The sequence below is a fragment of the Zootermopsis nevadensis genome, unplaced genomic scaffold, assembly GCF_977971745.1.
Source record: "Zootermopsis nevadensis isolate Lab colony 2312 unplaced genomic scaffold, Znev_1.0 Znev_ptg000028l, whole genome shotgun sequence".
NCBI classification, from domain to species: Eukaryota; Metazoa; Arthropoda; class Insecta; order Blattodea; family Termopsidae; genus Zootermopsis; species Zootermopsis nevadensis.
Window position 1 is genome coordinate 9,355,389 of NW_028259160.1, and position 26,513 is coordinate 9,381,901.

At 37.7% G+C, this 26,513-nt stretch overlaps 2 protein-coding genes across 4 annotated transcripts; one reads left to right on the plus strand and one right to left on the minus strand.

Moving 5' to 3' along the window:
• Nucleotides 1-733: 733 nt before the first annotated feature.
• LOC110836588 (G protein-coupled receptor Mth) lies at nucleotides 734-15,867 on the minus strand. Of its 2 annotated transcripts, XM_087356815.1 has the most exons (8): nucleotides 15,548-15,867; nucleotides 14,532-14,817; nucleotides 14,255-14,383; nucleotides 13,413-13,725; nucleotides 10,357-10,435; nucleotides 5,112-5,299; nucleotides 3,470-3,641; nucleotides 734-2,438 (listed from the first exon to the last, which is right to left on the minus strand). In XM_087356815.1, exons 1-8 carry the CDS (start codon nucleotides 15,817-15,819, stop codon nucleotides 2,117-2,119), a joined length of 1,761 nt encoding a protein of 586 aa, XP_087212941.1. In that variant the 5' UTR covers nucleotides 15,820-15,867; the 3' UTR covers nucleotides 734-2,116. The 2 variants fall into 2 exon arrangements, with proteins under 2 accessions (XP_087212941.1, XP_087212940.1); XM_087356814.1 differs by lacking the exons at nucleotides 13,413-13,725; nucleotides 14,255-14,383; nucleotides 14,532-14,817; nucleotides 15,548-15,867 and adding an exon at nucleotides 11,092-13,368.
• Nucleotides 6,190-25,701, plus strand: LOC110836587 (CXXC-type zinc finger protein 1). Of its 2 annotated transcripts, none has more exons than XM_022077925.2 (11): nucleotides 6,190-6,488; nucleotides 18,273-18,394; nucleotides 19,647-19,737; nucleotides 19,845-19,977; nucleotides 20,709-20,878; nucleotides 20,956-21,183; nucleotides 22,065-22,202; nucleotides 22,444-22,605; nucleotides 23,523-23,681; nucleotides 24,395-24,532; nucleotides 25,259-25,701. In XM_022077925.2, the coding sequence occupies exons 1-11, from the start codon at nucleotides 6,444-6,446 to the stop codon at nucleotides 25,454-25,456; spliced, it is 1,584 nt and encodes a 527-aa protein (XP_021933617.1). In that variant the 5' UTR covers nucleotides 6,190-6,443; the 3' UTR covers nucleotides 25,457-25,701. The 2 variants fall into 2 exon arrangements, with proteins under 2 accessions (XP_021933617.1, XP_021933618.1); XM_022077926.2 differs by lacking the exon at nucleotides 6,190-6,488 and adding an exon at nucleotides 18,015-18,161.
• Nucleotides 25,702-26,513: the final 812 nt, after the last annotated feature.

Consider the following 26,513-nt stretch of genomic DNA (forward strand, 5'->3'; position numbering starts at 1 on the left):
TGGTGGATTAATACTGAAGAATAATAAAGGTAAATGTTTTCATGTGTTTCTCTGCGTTTCATGTAAGTTTACTGTTAAGTGAATTCGCTGATACAAATTTAAATTACTAATTTCTTTGTTACAGGTTTGTTTTTTCTTCCATCTGTTGAGAATTTTTAAAATGCTTTAAGCCTTTGATACTGAAGTTCATATAACTATTTACGAATTCAGTGTGCACCTCAAAGGAAACATGCCACTTCCCTCTTATAAAGTTTGTGTTAATGCTGTTTACTGTGAAAATCATACAAATCCCATGAATACAGAATGCAGAGCTGTTGGTTATTAAAGCAGATGGTACGTATAGTTACCATGGACTTTGAAAGGTTAAAAATCACGTTTTAAAGTAGGTCTTCCTTCATCAGGTATAAATGGAGAGATGAAGACACCTACTGAGTGTCTTCATCTATACCTGTTGAGAAAGGAAGGTCCATCCATTCTTTGAAATGATGTGCTTTTTAATACAGTTAAGAAAACTAAACAGACTATGGAAAAAGTCAAAGATGAAGAAAGTAATATAATACCACCAAAAACTTTCAGAAAAGAATCATATAAATTTAAATTTCAGTGCTGAACTATAAATGTCTGATGTGCAGGGGAATGGAGAACCAAAGTGGGCTCTGGGGCAGATTACTCCATCCTTCCCTTCCCACAGAATACTTTAATATGTAATAAGGTGCAGATATAAATATGAATACCAAATACAACAAACTTTATTTAGCTTATGAAAGAAATGTCATTAACAATATTTGTAATAAAAAGGCTAAAAAGTGACATAAAAAGACTTCATATGTAAATCTATCATAAAAATTAATTTGAATTGAATATATGCATGTCTTAGTTTTTTAAATCACTCTGTTAATCTGGTTTCTACAATGTTGACTGGGAGTGTACAAAAAAATTTCTGTGCAGCACATATGTTAGAGAACAAAGTTTCCAATTTCATTTTGTAAAGATTTGAAATGGAGCAGAGGGTTTTGTCCATGGTTTTCTGAGTGGATTTTCAAAATGTACTTCTTCCCTTATATCTTTATTCTTTGACAAGAGTTTTTATTTTTAGTCTGATGAAACATTTATATGGTGGGCCTATGTTAAATTTAAGATTCACTGTTCTCCACCCAGGCCACAAGTCTACAACCCTGGCTGACCTCTTGTTGATGCAGTTGCTGGAAATTATTGGAGTTAAAGAGGTCATCTCCTATTTTAAGCTTCAGTGAGTAATAACATTGTGGACATACTAATATGTAAGATGGGAGTGATCCATTCATCCATAAGTGGCACAGAATGAACACTTCTTGAATTATGTATGGTGATAGACCTTTAAATAAATTTATTTTTTGTGTCAAAACTAGCTGTGAAAGAGCTTTTTAATTAAGTATGAAAGCACTATTAAAGCATGCCTACAAAGTAATGCCATTGCTGCAGACCTATGAGAATCTGTAGTAGAATATATTCTTTCCACAAAGAAATTTAAAAATCTGTAACACACACAGTTGAAAGCAATAGTAGTACTGATTCAGGTGGTATTTGATCCTGTAACTGTCTGCTTACATGTCTAGCACACTAACCTATGAATTAAACTTCACTCTGTTGTAGTACTATAAATATTCATTACCCCTCTGCAATTCTAACACCACAGATTTGTGAAACAAGCATAAATTAAACACAATAGGAACGTAGAGTCTCTAGCTAATAATGTTTGGAAAACAGTTTCTCATGTATTTTTTCCATTTGCCCATCCTGTCTTCATCGACTGTGATCCTTAACCCTTTTGTTTCAGACACTTTCAATTGCGTTTTCTTAAATATGAGACCAAATACTGTTTCATATAAAAGAGATGAATTTATACTTTTGTATATTTTAGTAATTTGTGGGACAACAAATAGTTTCTCATCTGGCCTGTTCTTAGTTTATGAATGGTACTTAACTTTGTGATTTGTGTCATAACTTATATTTCTTAACTGGCCTAAAAACAATATTACAGTTGGTATTCACTCAGTTCAGTAGCAAAAGGAATTATAGTCCTCCATTCTTATTGTACATAAAAGGATAGAATAAGGTATTATTAAGTGCAGGCTTGTCAAGTATCGTGGCTTGGTGTTTTAGTGCTCCTCTTGATGCTAGTTGTCAGCTGGAGTGAACTAGTAGGGTCAGACAAAGATGTGCCACTTTTCCCACAAGTTATCCGTTTTGCACATGGTAGAAATGACTCTAAACGAACCCTCAGAAGGTTTAACACACTTTTCTTACAGCAGAATATGACAAATATGAGGACTGCTCGTAACATGTTGACAATGTCTGTGATGTACCAATAGTAGTCTGCCCCTCCTACAGCCCATGAGATGATCTCGGTGATCCATGTGAGACCCATAAGGCAGAAGAGTTTCACATATAGGACCAACCTGTTAACATGGCAGTATGTATTACATGTACAATTTTATATGCATTTTTAAAATTAGAAAAGTCTGGAGAGTGTGTTCTTGCCATGTGACATAATCATACCTTTTCATATTACCACTCAGAAATTTACAGGTAAATGAAATAAAGTGTATTACACTTACCTCAAATTTTGCAGATCTTGCCAGCAATATTTTTATGAGATAAAACAAATGAAGTTATAAAGAATAATAACTGATGTGTATAACCATGAATAATTAATAATGATGTACATAAAGGTTAAGTGCCACTATTAATATATTATGACTTTTTTAAATCTACACTTGCAGTCAAATAAGATTGAACCTGGACTGATACAAATCTCAGGATTAGCAGTTAACCATGAATGCATGCCTTTAAATGTTGGTAAAGAAAATATGTGAAAATTCCAAACACCTAAGTTACATGCCACAAGGTTTTGGGTGCACTGCAAATTATAAGAAATTGTATATTCATACATTATAGTTAGATAAAGGCAATATCTTTTCTTTCGTAACAAAAAACAAACATTGGTTTATCACTGTTCTCTTATTTAACATGTGTTGTTTTATTTTAATGTGTGTACATTTTATGGGGCGAGTATTTATATTTACATGTACATACATATTTGTGGCTGTATATAGTTTCATACCCCTTTTCTTGAAGTGGAATTTTGCATTGTGCTGTCATGTGTTTGACAAATAAGGGTGGTCACAGGTGAAAAAGTTTGCAGAACAGAGAATTTAAATTAAATTTAAGTTGTATAAAATTCTGAAGTTTATCTGGGTGTAGGGACACATACCATGACACCACGAGATAGAATGGGTGCAATCACCTCTTCTAACCCATCATTTTCAATTATTAATGCTTAAGAAAACCATTAGAAATTGTGGATGGATGTCAATACTTCTGTTGATGTTCAATATTGACATAAATTATTATGTTCAAATTGAATGTGTTGTCAGTTCCAAGTTTAAGAAAATGCAGTCTGATAACTCTAAAATTACTATTTCCTCACCTCTGCCTGTCTCTGTGAATAGCAGAACCTGAAGTATTTCCTGCTCTGCTGAGAATTGCTGTCTCTCTTCTTACTGAGATAATCCTGGCAGCTGTATACAGAAACAGCATTAGGTTTGCCAAAAGCAGGAATGCCATAGGCCCGTAGAAGTAGGCAAGAGTTGCAGCTGGCTCTGTATGCAACAGAAATCAATAACTACATATTAGGAATACTTCCAAAAGCATTTATGGTGGTACTGAAACTCAGGAAGGTATTGGGGAAGCTTTACTTCATTATATCTGGAACAAATATTGAAATAAGTTTATTCTTACTTCAGCTGTCATTATTTGAGGTTTGCATGGCAGTGAAAATGTGGAGTGTTATCTCCTGGAACAGAGATTATATAGTCCTCTGAAATGATGGTAAGCACCTACTTGACTGCATGGAATCACAACCCAAACGATCACAGTGTGCTTTATAACATTATTTGAAGCTAAAGCTTCACTGTTCCCAATTTGTATAATGTTCATGTCTCTGTGTCTTATGAATTATGATGCCAATATGGTGTACAACCGCATACCACCAGGAAAGCACTGCTCAGCACCAAGGACTATTTTCTTGTAAATGTTGGTCACTATTTTTAGGTGTTTTTGCAACTAAGAATTGCAATTATGTGCCTATTAGTGTCACCATGTCTGTCTGCTCACATATAATAAAAGCTGAATGAATTTTCACAAAATCTGAAATTGGGGAGTTTTACTTGGTGTACATTGGACAACAATAATTGGCATTTAAATGGACAGCCACAAAAGTCCTTGCATGTAGGAGTAAATGGATGGGAAATTCCCACCTAGGAAATTCCCCAGCCATTCACAAAAGTATAAGCCAAATTCTGACAAGTGTGCCAGAAGATGTAGTATGAAGAACTGATTACTCAGCTACAGTCTGCAGGGTTGTGAACACAACTAAGGAAATAAGTTTCCCTGATATCCCAGACACTAATAGTCGGTGGAAGAAGACTGGATCCTGTAACCATGGCTCTTGTAAATATGACTTATTTCCAGTACTAATTAACCCTTTGAACCCTTGCCAGAACCAAGGCATTATAATGCAGAAAATATACGCTACATGGCAGACTTGTGATGTGCTAAAAATAGTTAATCCTTATTATTAAACTTCCTCAGACATGCAGCCTATGAACAGTGGTGATGAAGGGAAAACTTGTTTGTGCTAGCCATCATGTGTACAGAATTTGATAAATGCCATAGCGATCATTTGAAGGTCTAATCAGTAACTACTCTCCAGAAATTAAAATATTTTAACTTGTGTATATTAATTTAGTATGTGCTGATTTCTGAAATTGCTTTTGTACTGTTGTAGTTAAATAAATGTGACAGAGTGATAAAGATGGTAACTTCAGATGACTTTAAAGTACCATTGTTCGTTAGTTCACATGTTTCTTGTGACCATGTGCAGGTTTGAAATTTCTGTTTCTTCCAACTTTGTTTTCATATGATTTCTCAAGTTTGTCATGCCAAATGCAGCCGTGTTTCGATTTTTTTATACACTGTCATGAGGTGCTATTCCAAATTCACTTTCATATGTTTAAGTCCTTCACAAAGTCAAACACATGCACCCATGAATCAGCAAAATATCAGCTTACTTTCAAACCAGCATGCCCTGAGTCCAAAATTCGGTTTCAGCGGTGAGCCATCGGCAAGACCTGGAACAAACTCCACAGTTGCTGTGATCACAGATAACATGCCTGATGTTCCCCATGCATAAGCGGAGTACAATATAAACTTCTTGTGATCACGTTCTAGTGCACTTCCTTGAGGAGGATGCAGGCCACTAGAAAAAACAGGAGGAAAAAAACCATTAGTGTTCTGATGACTTTATAATTACAAGCTGGTCTCCTGCTCTTCATATTAAAGTTGGCAGAACTTTCGGAATGTCCCTTGCTTGAATCAAGGACTGGTTTTCCTGAATATTAAATACTGAGGGTATGAATTTATTCAGGAAATTATGGGGGAAAGAGTTAAACAGCATTATAAAAATGCTGATATTTAAAATAGTTTTTGTTCAAGTGTATGACAGTTGCAAAAACCCCTTTAGCACATCAGTGTATGACCAAGCTTTAAATACTAATGTCTTTTTATGTTTGTTACTAACATTTAACACCTTGCAAATTTACTAAAATCTTGACATGTGATGAATGTACTTGTATTTTGAACAGTTTCCTCTGTGCAGAATATTATTAAAAACCACAAGTGTTTTCACCTGTTTTAGCATCTTGCAAAAAAAGGTGTTTTCTTGATGTGTACAAAGAAGGGAGTGGAGTGCATAGTTCTATGTACTCTGAACCTCAGCCTAGAATGTAGTGACAGGTCAGCTTCCATGTCCCAACCAATTTATCCTGGAGGAAACGACCACAATACCACTGGATAGGAGGCTGGGTGGACCCCAGAGCAGTGCACACATTATGGCAAAGATCTTGGCCTGCTAGGAATTAAATCCTAACCATCCAGTTCATATCTTATTCATTAAACCATTTCAGACCAATAGGTGTATAGTTTGAATGAAAGAAATTATCATTGAACCATTTATCTCTTATCATTTTAAAATAATGTTGGTAATGACAAATATTTATTTCAGTGAGGTTTTTTCGGGAAAATGTTGGCAGCTAGAATTCCGAAAATCGAGCCCGATATCGATATTTATAAGTATCTGACTGCAAATCTCTCGGTACGTCAAGTACATTACTTTTATCATTAATTTAATTAAAACTGCTGTGTCAGGTGCAAAGCTTGTAATGTGTGCAAAACAAACTTGGAGGCTCTAGTTTATTTGGATTCATACTTTCGTAACGGTGTAATAGAGCGTGTTGACTAGCACGTAGCTAGTAAGATTCTTCCAAGTCAGAAATTGTGTCGTGTGGTGGAGGGACGTACGCTTTGTTACATACAGAGCAGTATAAACACAAAATGTGGAGGTGATGGATGATGTGGAATTGGACACAGAGGCTTCTCCTAACTATGAGGTAAGGACATATTCTGCAATTCTTTCAAATACGTGTTATGGTAACTAGGTGGAGTACCGTGTTAAAAATCACGTTATAAAATATCTCTTAGTAGTCTAGCACGAAATTCGTCCTTCATCTTTATCAAACTATCGGAGACAATTATAATTAATTCCAACTGGAAAACGAATATCCACCTCGTACAAAAGGTTTTTTTTTCATTTATTTATCGAATATAATTCGGTTTCGCGCCGCTGCCATGATACTTTTGATGGTATTCCGTGTTGGGGCAAGTAATTAGGTTTTGCTCGGCTAACACATTCTGAAGCTGTGTCAGTTAAGTACATATATTTTTTAAACTTAATTTATTAAGATCCAGTTTAATATTCTTTCGCCTTCATCTCGATCATCCAAATGGTCGATTTTCGAGTCCCCATAGACATGCTATTTTTTTCGTTTCGTCCATCTGAACAGTATATACAGTCTATTGTAATCTGCATTTAATTAAGCCAGCAATACTAACATACGAATCACAAAGTTCCCTCTTACATAACTTCTTCATTCCCTGCTCTTTAGTAATTCTTTTATATGCTATAACTGACGATTATAACCTCGGGCAAAGATACCAAGTTTGATATCTGTACAAATCGATGACAAAATAACGTTGTTCTTTATGACTGTGACGCTATGTAGTCTCGTAGTTAGATACAAAAGTTTCAGAGAAATATCCATCTTCAGGGCAAATCTCACATAATGACAAAACAGTTTTCTGAAAACATATAATTTAAAACTCACGACGAACCGAATTAATAAGATCCCCTCGGGCTATCAGCCGTGTCAAATGGTCAAAACTTACCTCGCCAACGTTTCAAGGACCATCTCTCTCCCCATCATCAGGGCGTCTGAGTTTTAACCATCTCATGCGGCTAATAGTCAGAGAGAATTTAATTAGTGTTGAGAAAAACAGAGTTTTTTGTGAACCTTCATGTTCCTTTACCAGAGGAACTCAATGTCTCAATCTTTGGCCCTGGAGAGAGTATGTTCCTCCGAAACATTTCTATTTGTACAATTCCATGTGGCGTAAATTCCTAGACCAACAACATGACATCACCACAGCGAGAATCTCATTTCACTAGAGTCAGTAGTAGTAGTAGTAGTAGTTTATCTCTCTTTTTTTAGCTATTGTTGATTCCAGAAATTTACATTGTGGCATGTTTTCATTTTAGCCTAAGACATCAAATTAAAGACAGACACAGTATAATATACAAAACTTTTCGCCACCGCATCATATTTATTAAATAGTTCAATAGTTTCCTTGAGTGCCCGATTACAACCAAAATTAAATGTATTTAATATACTTTAGTAGTAGCAATATTCGTAGTATTTATCAACAGTGAATTTAGTCGAAACTTAGTTATTAATGTGTCATTGGTATTGCTCTGTGAAGTAGCCCAATTTGTTCTTTAAACCACTGTCCTCAAATACGATTGCTAATGTTAATTTTATTATTGGTTACAGAATATCGAAAATTTAATAGAAATTCAACATGTTCATAATGAAATTTCAACTTTGTAGCAGATACATAGACATTCTAGTCATACCTTATTTTGGTGCGAGAACTCTCAAGTTTTCGTAATTCTGAGTAATTTGCAGCCAGTAAAGAAATCCTACCTTTATTTTTCAAGAGTGCATTTAATGCTGGTTGACCAAGGTCAGGAAATTTTGTGTTCTTGGGTTTGTGGATTAACATCTCGTCGTGATTTGAACAGCACGAAACAAGTTTCAAGTGTTTGCCAAGGTGATTTATCATATTTTTCATGTTTAAACAACTGTGCAAACAAAGCGTTTGACTTCTGCGAGTGTATGCAGCATTTCGGTGCAAAAAAGGTTATGACGAAACACATCTCTGGAACACACAAAACGGTCCAGTTGCAGTCCACCATAGTTGACACCGACAAGACAAACGTATGTATAAGTCGCTATGTAAAATTCTGGACATTAATTCCGGTAAAAAAAAGGGTGGGCTCTGGTCTCAACAAAAGGTGCATATTTTATTTTAAGGAATTTTACTTTTCTTTCGCAAGGATTAAATGCTGTGTAGTCCACTCCAAAATTCTCAAGTTAAATTAATCTATTTAGCTACTCTCAGGCTTTCCCCTATCTCTTTTAATCCAAAGTTCTTGTCTTGCTGCATTTTATCTGCACGTTGTCTCCAGCTTAAAACGGATACCGTAATGTGTATGTAGTTAGCGAGGTTTGTAATTTGCTATTTGCCTTTTTTTTGCACGTTGTGCATAAATTATCTTCATAATGACCAACCACAAATTCTTAGAATTCTTGGTCCAGCGAGCGGAAAATTGTATTTATAGTACTTTCCTTTTTTCATTTTTCGTAGTTTTCATTATTAAAATAACGTATATCAAATAAAAGACACAATTGAATATTATAAATAGTTTATGTGTGGGAATAAATCAGCTGTTTGCGTTGAAGGATCTTAGTTATTTCAAAATATTTAAAACTGATGTAAGCTTTGAATTTTATTTTATTTTAATGTTAGTTGTTAGGTGACCAAGTATTCCATCGACATTTCTCCATCATGTGCATGAACATATTCTATTTTCAGTTATCACCAAATTCAAGAGAACCACGAAAGTGCACAGGAGATTGCAAGCGCATTGTTTGTTAGAAAGTTCATGACTCAGGAGAAAAGTATTGTACCGTTACGTCCTCACTGAGTCTGGTGTATCCATAAAATGTATTCAAACGTCGTGAAAATTGGCCACTTCAATCTGAATTTTATCATTGAGGTCCAAACACACACAGAAATGATCTTTCCCATCAAGGTGCAGAAAGTAGGTTAAATGTTTGAGGTACACTAGTAACTGCGCATAATTTTTCTACATGAACCATTTTGGCCAAAATTAAATTTGTTACGACAGCTGACAGCTGTCACGACATGCCATGAAATTAAACTGATTCTGCACAGACGTTTTACACAATAAGTGTATAATAATAATACTTAATTTGGGAAAGTGTAGTGACTACGTCATTATAAATTCCCAGCCGCACTGAAATGCGTTGATTATGTGGATATGCTGGTTAGCGAGAGAGAGAGCCTGGAAAAATTCCCTTCCCGCTTCATAATAGGTAAATGTAAACAACCGTGCGTTTATTTGCTTCAGACTGGTCAAGGTCCATGTCGTCCCAGAGTGTTAGCGGCTTTTGTTGTACGATTCTCAAGTGGAGTAAGATTTCTCTAGTTCCACTATGTCCTTCGCACATATGCATGAACACGAATATTAATTATATATTGTCTAAAATACAATCTCTATTATTGCACGTCAAGAATGAAGGGAGAATTTAAAATAGTAAACACGCTTAGTCCTAATATCCCACGAGGCACAAAATCCATCTACAGCATTACCACAGCAATGATTATACACATATTCATAAATATTATTCCGTAAGGCTCAAAATCCCTTACCTGCAAATAATAACCGACCAATATTCGTATATATTTTCATGTAAGGTAGAATTGTGTAATGTCCTAAATAAGTAGGCTGGTGGTAAAACTTAATAGTTCAACATCTTTAATACTAAAGATTTACTAAAGATTTTTCTTACAATTTAAGTCCCCCAAGATTCATCTTAATCTTATCATACTATATCCTTCTTGGTCTTCAAGGTGGTCGTTTTCCAAGCGGTTTCATCACCAAAATTTCATTTATCTTATACCTTCAGTCTTGCCATTTCCTCTATTCCAATGAAAACATTGTGCTTCTTTTGGCAAGCTTTAGAAATGAGTATTTTGTAAGGTATCGTGGAAACATAGAGCAAAACCTTGAGTTGGAATTTGAAGCAAAAGAATTAATGAAGTCATAACACTTACCTAAAAGCCCACGCGATATCGATGCACATTACATTCAGCCACAAGAAGGCAGCCAAAAATGTGAACTGGATAATGAAAGCTGCAAGAAAAACAGAACACAGTCACTCATATGCAGCCAAAACCGAAACACTTGGAGTGAAGCAAACAGAGTCGTTAGCAAACCCATTCATACAGCTGTATCTTATTGGGCTTTGCACGTAATGGAATGGAAAGTAATACGTACATATCGATGGTGATAATTGAGCCTCTTTATGTATAACAACATTATTCAAATTATTTCTAATATATCCCACGTCCCTTATCCTGTGCGATTCTCAGACGAATACTGGGAGGAATCAGTTTACTATTGTCACGTAAAATCAGAATCCTTTCTGCCTTCAGGCAGTCCAGATGTAACTGCAATATTATTTGTACGCTTTTTTTATTTCTGTTACATAGCAATCGACTTCTTAGTTCAAATTTCCATTTGTCTTTGTCACCTAGTGCTGTAATTACATAATGCACCCTTTAGTGTTAATTGAACAATTTGCATTACCTAGTAGTGACTTCTGTGAAATAAAATTGGTAAAAGGTTTTGTAATTTAAAAATGATTGTTAACAGTCATTTGAACGCTTTGGTGTGTTAAGGGTTGGCGGTGACTGGAATAAGGGTGTGTTAGATATAGTCTTGCAAGGGTGCCAAACTCTTAAACTGAACCCGGGACGCCAGAAGCGTTGCTACGCTGGTGGTCTTACCTATTATTGAACAAAACACGTAGTGCAGATCAGGTACAAGTTGCCCAATTCCTAAGAACAAGTGGGCAACCAGAAAGCTTGCAGTATGAGCCATGAGGTACTTGGCGTGTAGGCCGCTTCTCAGTTCAGGCAGAGCGCCATACACGAGCAAGGTGGCAGAGAGGAAGACGGCGTCTATGAGTACAACCACTCCGTAGAACACCCTTCGGTCACCACCCCACCCGCGGCTCTCCCGTCTCTTACAGAACAGCAAATTCGGAGTTTCATTACCATTCTCATCGAGTGTCACATCCCAGCAATATTCTTCAACGGGTATGGGTTGCCTGAACTCGCGGCCAACCACTTGACCGTCGTTTGAGAATCCATACTGCAAATGTGTCTTACTTTGTGACGGCACTGTGTTCAGCAAGTAAACACCTCCATCTTGACAACGAGGGAGTCCAATCAACTGAAAGTACTGTGAGGTATCATCACGGAGTAGCGAGTGCCGTATTACGTCCGTATCGTCTGTTATGCATCTCTGATTTGCATCCAGGTATCTTCCAGGTGGACAACATTTTCTAATACAAGTCATGGTATCACATGGGCACAATAGGATCACTTTAACAGTTTGACCACCGTCGAGTAACAAACGATCGAAACAGAAAGATGAAGCTGGGAACGTCTGGTTCTTCCCATAATCTTCTTCACTGTACAACACTAGCCCTCCATCGTCTAGTAACGAGAACAAATCAACGTCATCTGCAAACACCAAGTAATGGCGACCTTCACACGTTGCTTTGCTGCCGAACTGAGTTGTCACATGAAACTCGGAGAGACTTCGCGATTCAACTGTCACGTCGGATGGCAACCAGGGTCGGATCTCGTTTGTTGAATATGAGTAGTAACTGTCATAGTCAGTGCACATGGATTCCGGGGTCAGAGCTTGGTCTTCAGAACAGCACTTGTTGACCCTGAAGCCGTGTTGGGGTACTCCAGCCACCACCGAGATCACTACACTCCACAGAAAGAACATGTCTGGCCGCGGCTGTCAACAGTACGATAGTGACTCCTAACCGCCGCACCATGGCATCGGGGAAGTACGCTCGCTCTCGCTGTGATGTCATGCCATTGAACTGTTTGAAGACAGTTTCATGATAGACCGGCACATGTGCTCGTACGAAAGTAGAGCATTGCTGTCCATACACAGTACATTGTCGCTTAAAACATGGCGGTATTAATTCTACGACTCTGGCATTTGAGTATTATTATGTTCATGACATGAAGGATGGTCCTAACGTGTCTAATTTTACACGTGGTGTGGGGGTCCTTTCGTCTTTCCCAATCGGTGTGATATTTTATTTTGATACCAGTTATCCAATGTATACTCTAAGACACCTTTAGTTGTTTCTTGTTTCGCCAGTAATTTATTTGGTATCTCTGTCTCGCCCTCCTCACTTCCCGTTCTTTCCCTCGTGCCGGTATATTCGAAATTTATTGAGGATCATATGTCGGTATGATTTAAAGTTTCTGCAAATGCCTCGTACACGGCATATCCTGCCCGTAAGCAACTCGGTAATTCGGATGTGCGTCAGACGGTAACATGAAAACCCACGTCAAACGACTCATTAAGAAATGAAGCGCTGTAAAGGTGGCGACTGACTTGTAACATTTACTCGTAATGTAACATTCGCGGCGAGCATGTTACATTACACCACAACTGGTGAGGCGTATCGAATGCTCGTTTTGAACGCTCGGCTCGACTGTGCTCAAGTGTGCTCCATTCATTTCATTCTATATGTCGGACGTGGAGGTTGTGTTATCTTTGTTTCATTTAATACGCTACTCTTATCTAAAGAATTCGTGAATGCTCGTTACGACGCCGCTCGACTGACTGACTGACTTGTAATGTAACACTCAAAGGGATTCGCGAAAAAACCGACAACCCGATGGAGCGCCCGCGAGCGTGAGCGGCTCGCATCGAGCGGCTCCGTTCGCTGTCTTCACTTGTGTAATGCTCGATTTGTAACACGTTACATTACAGGCAAATGTTACAAGTCAGTCGCCACCTTAAGAAGAATGAACTCAGGATAATCTTTCCGTTGTGGACAATCAAACAGTTACGTCAGCAGAGTGTTTGATTTGTGAATATGTGTAAAAAAAATTTTTGTTCGTCGTTTTTCGTATTTTTAAAAGCAGTGCCCAAATTGAAATGTTTGATATGCTAATGAAATCGTAATTTTGACATTAAGGACCACGGGGAATTTATATTTAAGCGATTTTGAACCTTTGGGTTCGCTTAACGGAAAGTTAGTAGTCGGTTATAGAGAATGCCCACATACCCAAGGAGTTACAAGCCACATCCGTTATGTCGCGATTGATTTGTGCCACACCAGTGGCCATGTATGCGGCAGCAAGCGATGCGTTGTGTGCTGTAAGGACGCGGTTGTGGAGGTTCGTTGCTGCTTGACTCGGGAGGAATAGTAAGCCCGTGACAACGACGGAAATGACGAGCAGGGAACCGGATATTAGCAACAGGACGCCGTACACGAAGAACTTCCTGTCTTCTGTTCTGAGTCGCCCGGGGCATACCAAGAGAAGGTCTGTGTCTCCACAGTACTCCTGCCACGGCACCGCCTGAGGATACCCGGATACCTAAAACATATGTTACTTGAAGTCTGACGTCATATCAACTGCTTGTGCTATTTTGAACAGATTCATAACTTATGCTATGCAGTACTGCTGCCGTGGTACCGCCTGAGGGTAAGCGAGCAGCTAAAATTGAGTTTATTTAACAGTGTTATACCAACTACTCATGATATGTAGCTTTTTAGCCTGTATTTCCGCAGCACTATTGCTGAAAGTACCCGCACACCTACAGCATAAAATTTAGCCTGAAGATGGCTGTCTTTTGGGTTATTTCTCGCCGCCGTGAGAACCCGAAATCTCACAAAATATAGCGTGTTGTGTTTAACACCGCTTCGCACACTTTACCTAATCGTGTTGTTTATGGTCAATTATTAGCGTATTTTCTTGTTCTATAGAAGGTACGAAATATTTATCTCTTAGAACCGGCCAAACTACCGACTGCTCTGGTTATTGATTCTAAATACTAATCGATTAAATATGTTGATCGCTTTAATTCATTCTGCCCGAGTAAGTATGTAATTTGAAGTTTTAATACCTTGACACTACCGTCTCCATCCACAGTGAATTTTGTTGAGTTGCTTGATGTTACCACTACTGCGGTACCAGCTTCACAGGTTGGGGTTCTGTTTTCTATGACGTAATAACCTCTTTCCGCAGCTCCAGCCTGAAATAATACCGCAGCTCATCATCGTCATCATCATCTTACAGTAAAGTAGGCCTTGGCCTATGTATCATAATTACTTTCAGAGATTGTCATTGAGTTATAATTGTTATAGTGACTTTTTCATGAAGTTTTCCAAGCTTTGACCTGCCTGAAAACTTGGTCTCCAGAAGCCAATGTCTTGGTACCCAGTGTCGACACATCGGCCGAGAGACGTGTTGTACGCAGACCCATCATAGCAGCACTTCCTAACGCAAGGTAATCTGGAGCATGGGCAGAAAACGACAAGTCTGTGTCTTGCGTCCAGACAGAAGGAATCCTTGTACGTGACCATCTGATCGCGTTTCTGGGTGCTGTAGACGAGGACATCCAGGTGGAGGTGTCCACCACCTGCGCCCAGCAGCCGAAAATCGTCCATGTCATAAAACAAAATTGCCCTGAAATTAATGTAAATTAACTTCATTGCCCACATAAGACGTTCACTAAATTAGCAGTTAACCATCTGAAGCCGGAACTCCTCCGAACAATATTTGAGAGAACCCATAAATATAAAATGCAGCGTCACTGATTGTTGCGGCAGGTGGTACATATAGTTACCACTGAGATTTAAAAGGTTAATGTTGACATTTGGGGGGGGGGGGCACTTATCAACTTAAAACTCTGGGACAAAAAACTAATTCTGATGATCTGACGTCACAGCATCAGCCAAGGCAACCAAAGCAAACATATGTTCTGTCTCATTGGTTCTTGGGTTGTTTAATGACACTGTACATACATACATCTTTATTACATTCCATGGATCCATAAGTTAGTCAGATGACAATAGGATATAGAATAAGTCATAATAATACAATACTGTTTGAAGTATGCTTATATACCGTCGATAGAGACAGACGACTGTGAATGATAACGACTTGGAAGAGACTGCAATGGCCTATTTAAAGGAACTGTACCACGATTTGTATGGACAGACTGAGAAAAACCACAAAACCCTCAATCAGGATAGACGCTGAACATGATTGCTTATATACTCTGCACTCTTTCAAAAATTAGATCTGTCACGAACCTTTAACTTTTGGTCCCTTTCACAACCAATACCTACTTTCGGTTCCATACTTTAAGATTTTACGACGTCTTAAGTCTGACTTAATCTGTGAAAATACTTACCTGGAAAAAGCCGAACAGCTCAAAGATGTATTCGCCAATACAATGGGACTGGATATAGATAATGCTACTTTATTATTGAAGGCGATAGAGTCGTTTATTGCCCATCCCCAGTCTTCAGGAATAGAATGTGAGGTGACGCAGGTCATCGACTCATTAAATTGTTCGCCAGCTGGACAGCATTTCGGAATCACTAATTGTTCTGTAACTGACAAGCAATACACTATTCGAAGACTAACCCTGAATGTCAGTATCAGCTTCAAACGAATGAACATAATTAAAAAGCTGAGATCTACACAACAAAAACGTCAAACTGCGTGTTGAATTGTATAACACTGAAACTATCTGCAACTTTTATCTTGTTATTATACTTGACGAGCATCCGGGAAGCTCACGGGAGATGTTAACTAACCGCATCAAAGAGGTTCTTATGACTGAACACTAGGTGATGTTTCAATAAATTATTCTCTGGCTAATTTCTCTGAGATACATTTTAATTTTATCCTTCCATCTACGCCTCCATGCTCCACGTATCTTATTCTCCTCACATTATTATTGAATATTGCTGTATTCTGGTTTGTTGCGCCTTATAGACGGGTAGAAGTTTGCCGTCCTTTCAGAGATTCTTCCTTGCTGCCTCCATCATCAGGGTGATCGGGCCTCTAAACTACCAGGCTACACGACGCAACAACCTAGAAGACAGCCATCTTCATATTCGCCTCCTTGAGAACCTTACATATCACGATTTAATTAAAAGTACAAATTATGGAGTTACTCATTACGATTTTCTCTCTCCAGTTTCCCGGCATTTCATGTCCTTTTGGTTCAAATATTCTCCTGAACACCCTATTCCCAAACGCCCTCAATCCGTGTTCTACTCTCACTATGAGAGACCAGGGATTGCACCCACACAACACAAATTTTGTATGTTTTAATCTTTACGATTTTATACAGAATATGGTAAGGTAAAATATGAACTGGTGGTAGAAGGCATTTTCTGAACCTGGCCTGCTCATATTTTCATCGTGAATGCAATTCCCATTTGTTAACGCCGTTGCCAAATGCTTCAACTACACCACGTTTTCGAAGCCACTGTCCGTAGCCAAGACGTCAGATGGTACTATAATAAATGAATGACTAGTTGGAAAGTTTGAGGAAGAAGCGCTTGTGTTGTCTAATTTAAGGTAAAATCCCAGCATTTGCCTGAAAAAACTGATTAAAACAACGAGAAACGAGTTAGGATATCCGGTCTCCTCACCGAGATCAGAACCCGGGACCTCAAATACGAAAAGTGAGGCTTTGAATAAAAGAATGATTCTATAAAATTAAATTAAATTAAACAAATCAAAAAATGTTGATATCACATTATTAATAAGTTAAAACGTAACAATAAACTTATATTTTAAACTTGGAGGCAGAAACTAGTGATAATAGTAGTAGTAGTTACTGCTAAAAGCTTCTGTGGTGTTCAACCTTTTGGTGTTCGCAGCCCACTAGAATTATAACAGAGAACTAAAATTTATAAAAAAAATGTTCATCCACTTTCAAGCAATTTTTTACTGTCGCATTTCTTAGGAACACTACTTGTTTTTTCAGTGGAAATTGTTTCCAACAATAGCCACTACACTCAACACAACTCGTTTACGAACTGAAAACTCCTACCTAACATGATAACAAATTACGGGGAACCATTTGCTTTTGTAAATTAACTTATTTGTCTCCAGCTCCGGGGTGCAGCTTTATTGTACGAAAGAATTTTTAAGCCAATGACTTCTTAACATGTACTGATAACAAACATCTTGATGTTGGTATCTCATCAAAAAGTCGCTGTAATGACGTTTTCTATGAAATAGGTACAATTCTTATAATGTAAACCAAGGACTATACGCAATGTTAGACATCATGTCTAAATGATGGTGCTCTTCTGGACTGTGACGCCATGCAGATTTGTGTTTCGGAGAAACACGACGTCACAACCCAGAAGAACATCATCCTCACCGCACTGAGAACTTCATATCTCGCTGTACATTATTACTCAAAAATGCAGCTACATGTTTTTGACATGTCTGTTATCTTCAGGCCGTCGTACTTTCATAGTATGTTAAGAGCGCTACTGCCATGTGAATACGCATAATCTCATTGTAATTTGACTCAATGGACCCATCTGTGACATTAATGCTTCATACCACTCTTATTAATAAATTTGCATTTATTTTTACAGAACTTATATTTGTTCTATTTCTTTCCACACATGTATATCATTCTGGACATCGTATGCATCTTATTCTTACTACTGGTTTCAATCTAATTGCCCTAAATGCCTTTCAACCTACTTAAACATTCTACTGCCAGCGCTTTCTGTGTACAAGATGGATTGATTTGCTACGTCGTAATTTATTATTCTTATTAATTTTGATACCAACCATACCGTAGGGGCTATGCATGTCTGTGATAGGGACATTTTGGGCATGAACAAGTATGTTGTCAGCCTGATGAAAGCTTAGTAATGGTTGTTGAGTTGGTGTTTGACTTATCTTAGTCGTGTTTAATGTTTTGTCGTTAAGTAATCGTTTATATCACGCTTAATATGACTGATAAGGAGTATGTTGGTTTATCGGTAGGTGGTACGGTAGAGCTTAGGCAAGCTGTATAGTAAACCCTTAGTGTAGTGTTGCTGTGTGTTGTACTCTGATTACGTTTAATTGAATTTACTGTCGCTTTTTCGCAGAAAGAAGAGATTGCTCGGCAGTTCATGCTGCCGGAAAGAAAGTCTAAGATAGCCACGTTGCTAAAACAAGATGGTCAGGCTTATTGTATCTGCCGCTCATCAGATTCATCGAGGTTCATGATGTAAGTACTCATGTTTCAGGTTAGGTTTGCTTTGTTTTTTAAATTGTTTGAAAACTATCTTGTTCATGTATTTCTTACGTAAGTACTGAATGGAGTTTGAGAAATGAACATGTTACCAATCTGACTTTGTTAGACATTGTTTCTGTAAAAAATGAATGGATGAACAGGTAGATACTTGTGTGATTTGAGGTTTTCACAGCGGTGAGTATGAAGATTTCTGGCTTCTGGGTTGTTGCGCTGTGTAGTCTGGTAGATGTTTACCAACGGTTTAGAGGTCATACTGCCTCCGTCATCAGGGCGATGACATTCATCTACCAGACTACACAGCACAACAACCCAGAAGACAGAAATCTTCAGGTAGATACTTACCATACATGCAAGTTAGCAGGATATGGAACAAGTCAGGATGCCACAAATCACATTTAGAAAATACCAATATGTACAGTGAGTTACAGAGACATCCCAAGACCAACATTTGATACAAAAAAACTAGTCACATACATAATTACATTGTTAATAATTAATTTAACAGTTATGCAGTATATTTAGAAATACCTACACAGCACTCAAAATTTATTGATGATGGTGTTCTTCTGGGTTGTAATACCCTGGGAACTCATAGGTTGGTACCAGTTGTTTTAGAGAAGCCCCACTGTTGTGAGAACCCTAAAGTATATTATTGAATAACAATATGGGACACACAAATCACACAAATACAGAATTTACTATCCATAAAAATAATATATATGTATATGTTGTCAGTATGTGAAAAGTATATAGGCTGGCACATGTGATCAATCACAGAACTATATACAAAGTTTAGAAACAGATGCATGTTTGCAGTATGTTAATCATTCTTTGAAATATAAATTTATCAACAGAAATATGTTCATTCAAAGCATAATTCAAATCTTAGTATGTTTTAAACACTTGCATGTAGTGAAATATTTTATGTTGAAAATTAATAATTGCATATGTTATTTACAATTTATTTTTCCCTTTAAAGCACAGTGGTACTGTATATGTATCACCTACTTAACATTCAGTAACTCTGTATTTTGCTCACAATATAATTATTGATTTTGTATTATTCTCAGAATAAACACAGTTATTTTCAGAAACAGTATGAACCAGTTGATCTTTGTAAGTGAGATGCATTGTGTTTCTCTGAGGTGGAAACTGAATTTTAAATAGTTTTAGATGACATTTTGGTCTCAAACAGGTAACATAAGATTTTATGTGCTTGTTCCAGAGGATGTGACAACTGTGAAGAGTGGTATCATGGTGACTGTATCCGCATAACAGAGAGAGAATCCAAATATATCAAGCAGTTCTTCTGTGTGGTACAGGATTTTTATTTAATTCTTTATAAGTAAAAAAATTAAATAAAAATGTGTTTATCAATTGTGAAAGATTATGATTAGAAGAAATGACTGTCTTCTATTTTCAGCGCTGTCGAGAAGAGGACCCAACTTTAGTGACAAAATATAAACCAAGGAAACGGGAGGGTGAGCGAACTGCACCTGGTTCAGAAGAGCGAAAATCAAAGAAGAGAAAGGACAAATTGGAATCGTGTGAAATTTGTAAGTTTTATTATTTTTTATTTTATCGTTGTTTCTTGATATAGTTTAATATCCCACAGTTTTGGGTTGTCTGTGCCTGGATTGTGAACTTAAACGTTGCACGGGTGTTGCTAGTAATACAACGCAACTACGGCTCACCTTTGACCAACGACAGAAACCTCGACATAGGCCAGTGGACATTAAGTTAAGTAACTTAATTTAGATAATATACCAACTCATGTGCAATTAAATGTTCAGTGTGGTATTACATGAAGTATTTTTTTTATAAAGTGTAACGTTTTTATGCTTGGTGCTTTATAACAAACCGTTGTCCTATGAATTGTATGATTTAATAGACAGATTAATGAATTCATGTTTTTTCCACTGATGATGATCTCTTGAGGTCAAAACACGTGTGGCACTAAGTGTTTTTCAAAATGTAAACTGTTTTGTCTGTATCCATGATTTTATATACTTTAGATAAGTATGAAGGTCTTATCATATGTTGCACCATGTAGTGATAAGTTGCCCTGATGATGGAAATGGAGGCAGTAAATTCCTCTGAAATGTCAGTCATTTTCTGTGAGACTACATGACATCCCAGATGACAGTTGTCTTCATACTGACTGATGTAAGAATCTGAAGTCTTGCCAAGACTGCATAACGGTATAACCAAGATGACTACATTCCAGGTCATGATTGAACTCTCGGTGTGTATTTGCATAGTTCAATAAAGATTGAATTTATTGCAGTGGAGGACAACAAAGTAAAGGCATCACATCTGTCATCCTCCTTGAAACGTTGTGGGAAGTGTCTGGGCTGTTATCGCACAGAGGATTGCGGGCATTGTGATGGCTGCCGTTCTGCTAACAGAGCACGTCACAAATGTCGACAGCGTCAGTGTCTGAACAATGTCCTGCAGGTATAATGTTTAAGTAGCAATTGCCAAGTATGCGATACAAATTATTTTATTACATTTTTAAAATAAAATCTTTGCAGGATGTGGATCAATCCCGAAAGGTACGACAATCGGCATCAGCACACCGCAAACGAAAGGATTCAAGCTCAGATGGTGGGGAACGCTGGGGAAGCAGTGGATCTCGCTGGCTCCAGTCTGATAAACCACGTCAGTGTTATGGGCCAGCTTGCATTCGAGCAGCTCGTCCAGGCAGTAAATATTGTAGTGATGATTGTGGTTTAAAACTGGCCACCAACAGAATTTACCAGGTACAAATAACAGTAGCATTTCATCAGTGGAACAGGTCTGTTATTTCTCACTGTGTGTCACTTTTTTTGTTCCGGCAACAAGAGATAGTTATATCCCGAACTAGAGTCAGTGGGGAACAAGGATCACCTCAGGGTTGACGTGGTAATTTTTTTATATGAATAAACAAAGGAACAACAAATTAAAGAAGAACACAGAATACTTTTACTTTTGAAATTTGGATCCTCTCATACACAACTTTCCATAACAGGTACAAAAGTTTTGTTTACTGGCTGAAAGCCCGCTGTCTACTGTCTCCACTCGAGTACTGCATGTGTTCTTGACCTAACTTCCAGATCCCTTGCTAGCGTGGGAACCTCCACACATGACTTGCTAGCGTGGGATCTTTCACACGTTATTTGCTGGCCGGTTCACCAGAATTCAAACAGTTACAGGGGTTCTGGACTGGTATAGTAAGCATGGACTTCAAAGAAATGTGCATTGTTGATTGTGAAATTCTGCTCGATAATATTTTACATACCCATTTCATTCTAACTAGGTGAATACCAGAATAAGTAATTTGAGACCTAAAGAAAACCCTTATATTGAAGATTTCATCAAAGACATATCGTGTATGACTGTAATAATCGCTTTAGCAAATCTGTAAATGTGAATAGTCAAGTGAGTGGAAATGACTTCCACACAGAATTATGGGAGAGGTTTAAAATGGTCTAATCATTAGTAAATCTTTAATTATTATATACCTTTTCCTCAATTTACATCGACTCTTTGTTAAGGAATTTAGAATGTGAACAAAATATTGGATACTGTAATTTTTTTGGTGTCTGCAAGCCATTACTCCTTACTATCTTATTTACACAATTTACATATTTCACACTCATAGGTGTTACCCCAAAGAATCCAGGAGTGGGCTCTGTCCCCATGTGCAGCCGAAGAAAGCAACAAACGTGCACTAGAGAGTGTACGCAAACACCAGCTGGAGGTACGGAGGATCCTACAGGAATTAGACAAGAGACACAAGGTAGAGTTTTAATTATGATTATCATATCTAGTAGTCGCTAGCATCATCATAATATACTTCCATTGTTGACTTTTTTAATTTCAAAGTAGATCTTCCCAAAAATTTCATATATTAATATTCTTCCTCCTAACCTCTTATGTTTGTCTTAACTAATTTGATACTGTCATATGATTGTATTTGTTACTGTACTGTTTTAATAATTTAATGTAGACTTTTGATACAGTTTTGATGATCTTTACAGGAACTAGACGCAATTATTGAGCGTGCCAAAATGGCAACAATAGAATTGCGCAGTGAAGAAGATTCAGAAGATGAAGGAGAGATGAGCATGTACTGCATCACATGTGGTCATGAAATCCACTCACGAATGGCCATTAAACACATGGAAAAATGCTTCAATAAGGTATTTATACAGATATATCCCAGCGGCTGCGTGGTTTGAGGCGTGGGTTTTGTGCCGCTGGGACCGTGGGTTCGAATCCCACTCAAGCCATGGATGTCTGTCCGCGTTGTTCTGCATTGTGCTGTCCTGTGTACAGGTAGAGGCCTTGCGACGGGCCGATCCCTCGTCTAAGGAGTCCTATCGAATGTCTGTAGATCAAGCCAACGAAAGTTTGGACCCGCAGTGCTCAGGCACTTGAAGAACGGGTTGTTCCCAGTATATCCTATTATCTGTCATTATCTACTTAACAGAGTGTCATAAAGAAATTCATGTAGGACAGTAGAAATTTTAGTTAATGGTGATTACAGAAAAGGTTTGAGAGTGAAATATGAACTAACATTTGTAGGATTGTTCCATTCTGAACCCTCTGTTTCTTCTTTTATGAAAATATGTAGGCCTGTATCTGTATGTTGTGTATTACTGCAGACTGTACACTCTTCTTTCAACATCATTCATATGTTATTTTATTCAGTCATCCTCACATTTCACTCAACCCTAAATAACCTGCAATTGATTTAATAATAATAATAATAATAAACTGTGGCGTAACAGCCCTCTGAGAGCCAAAGCCGACTAGCTGGCTGCTGGCCTCACGTTCACATGCCTAAGCAGAGGTGAACGATCATTCAACCAGATATAGGGTGACGTGGTCAGCACGACAAACCCCCAGCCATTGCTAGTTTCCATGACCAGATTACGCTACCCATTGTAGCTCCCCAATTTTATCACGATGCTGGGTTGGCACTGGTCCCATACACCAGTTGAAAATCCTCATGAGAAATTTCTTTCCCCGAGACTCAAACCAGCGCGGGACCCTGCAAGTGATTTAGTATAATTAAATAGCCAACCATCATTTTTTCTTCTTCTTTTGTTTACAGTATGAAAGTCAGTCATCATTTGGCTCAATATACAAGACGCGCATTGAAGGAAACAACATGTTCTGTGACTATTATAACCCATCGAGCCGCACATATTGTAAGCGTCTTCGTGTTCTGTGCCCTGAGCATAGTAAAGACCCCAAAGTGAATGACACGGAGGTGAGGAATCTGTATAATTAAAATGTGTGATGGAATGGATGGATTGATTAAAGAGTGAATTTATTTTGTTGCATATGTAACATCTTGTTATGTAACTAGCATTAATAACATCACAGAAGCAAACTATTTTATGGGTTTTCCTTACCCTCCAGGCATTTTACTTCAATATTGCTTCTGCCTTGCTGCAACTTTTCTGTTGAGTCACAATAACAGAATTTTTAATGAAGAAACTATAAAGATATATGATATCTAGTGAATGTCCCAAAAATATTTTGAAAATACCAACACTGGATAGTGAATTACCGTGTGGTTTTGTTGGACGCTCAGATCTTTAATGGCATTTCAGTTGGTCAAGGATATTATGTCGCCATGGTGGTCTAGCGGTTAGAACGCTGGCCTTGTAATCCTAGGGTTCCCGGTGGTGCCCGAATTTATAACTTGTGTTGGGCAAGGCCATGGTCTAGGCAACACGGAGTTTTCCTCCTGGGCTTCCCTGGTTTCTCCGTGGCATCCCAACAATTACTCCATATTCCATACACACAGAAGAAGGCAATGGCAAACCACTTCTGTATCACATGCCCAAAAAACATATGAACAGGTCCCAGTCCGAGAAAAGGATGGAAGGATCCTGTTCATAATATGTTGCCAACCTCCTGTAAAGGAGACTGCGTAATAAAGAAGAAGGATATTATGTACTGTTGTTTTTATTTCAGGTATGTGGCTGTCCATTGGTAACCAATGTCTTTGATCTCACTGGGGAATTTTGTCGAGCACCCAAGAAAAGCTGCCTGAAACACTACTGCTGGGAGAAATTACGAAGAGCTGAGATTGACATGGAGAGAGTACGGCAGGTAAAATGTTACTATATTGCTTCTGATGCTTAGCAGATTGTCTTAATTAATGATAGAACAGTTGCCCTGCTTTTGAGAGGTTTAAGACTTAATGAGCTCAGCTCTTTTCTTAGAAACAGGAAAATATTGGGATAGTAAAATAAAACAAAATTATTGTATCATATCTCACTTAATCTGCTTCTGGTTTAATAGTTCTAGGGTTTTTATTAGTGAGTTGTATGGTTTATTTAAAAGTAAAAGAAAAAGTAAAGTTATCCCACTGTAGGTGCTTAGGGGTGAGTGGTTAGCATCATACCCCAGCTGCACTTTACCCTCAGGAAGGGATTGGTTAGGAGGCTGGATGGGCCCCAGAGGCAGTCTGAACACAGAGGCTAGAGGAAAAATCATCGGCCCCTGTCAGGGATCAAATCCCGGTCGTCCAATCCGTAGCTAGTCGCTATACTGAATGAGCTACCCCAGCTGTTGTTATTTTATTTGTGGTTTATTTAACGACATGGTTAGTAACTCAGACGAAATAGTGTTGAATGATAGATTGTTTACCGAATAATGAATTAAAGATGATGTGGAAGGAAGCAGTCATCGTTTATTTTAAGGTACTTTCCCAGCAGTTGCTGGCCTGATTAACCTAAAATATATTGTAGAAAGGAATACAATAAGAACATTTTTAATGATATTCTGATATCTTAGTAATGCATAAATATTTATGTACTCATGTGAATGTTTTAGTGGCTAAAGATAGATGAACTGATTGAACAAGAGCGACAGATACGCCACTTGATGGCAAGCAGAGCTGGGGTATTAGCTCTTATGCTTCATTCCACATATAATCATGACCTCATGGAGCAGATGACTTCAGCACAGGACCAGCAGCAGTTGGCAGCAATGGAGGAAGAAATGCAACGTAGATATGGACAGCAGCAATAGCAGTGACAGCTGTGCTAATAAATTTCTCTCCTGTCTGTAAATTACTGCTTGTTCAGTTTTCTGTAGTAATTAGAGTGCAGAATTTTTATGAACTTGGGTATATGAAAGTGGTGTGAAATTTTAATGTCATCATCATCATCTTCATTTCCATGGTTTAGTCTGTTATAGACTGTTCCGTCTCCAAGGAATTTTCTGTTCTGTTAATGTACTTCACCATAAATACAGACAACTTCTGGAAATCAGAATTTTGTTTTCAGGTTTTAATTCTTAGTAGAGCATTTTAATTTTCAGTGTTTAATTATTGAACGTACATGTCACAAATAATGTATGTTCATCTGTATTACATGTTGAATACATAAAAAGTATATTATTTAATATCTGATAAAGAAATTGTTATGCTTCTTGATGGTTGCCTGTAACAACTTGTAGTTATGTTTGATAGTTGAAGGTTTTGCTGCAGTTGTTTTGTGCTCTTCAGGGCAGTAATAATTTCCTTGTGATAGTCAAGTTTCTAGAATACTTGAGGCATAAGCTTCAGTGTACACACTGAAACACTTTTGTTTACAAGGATGCCCAAAAGGAACACAATTTTATATGCACTCACATTTTATGTATACTTGTGTTAACAGGAAGCCGGAAACACAACATACATATTATTATGTAGTAAATATGGAATTAACATTTATAATGAATACAAAGTTACGTGAGATTGAGTTCTCACAATTGTAGATGTTTGTGCTGATGTTCGCAGACCGCAATGTGTGCAGATATGTTCACTTGTAGCTCAAGAACTGATCTGGAAATTATCATCAGACTTGGCATTCTTATTCCTCAAATCCAGGAAAAGACTTTAGAAAGGCCACAACTCCAAAAACTACCCAGTTTTTAGTTCTGGTGAGAATGGTTTCTGTAGTTCAGAGACTAAGCACTATATAAGTATGCCAAGACAAAACTACCCTTGGCCTGAGTTATGGTGAAGATGTTTTCTGTAGCCCAAAACAAAGCATGATGGAAAAGGTGCTAATAATATTGTTTGGCTAGAAAAGTACAAGAACAA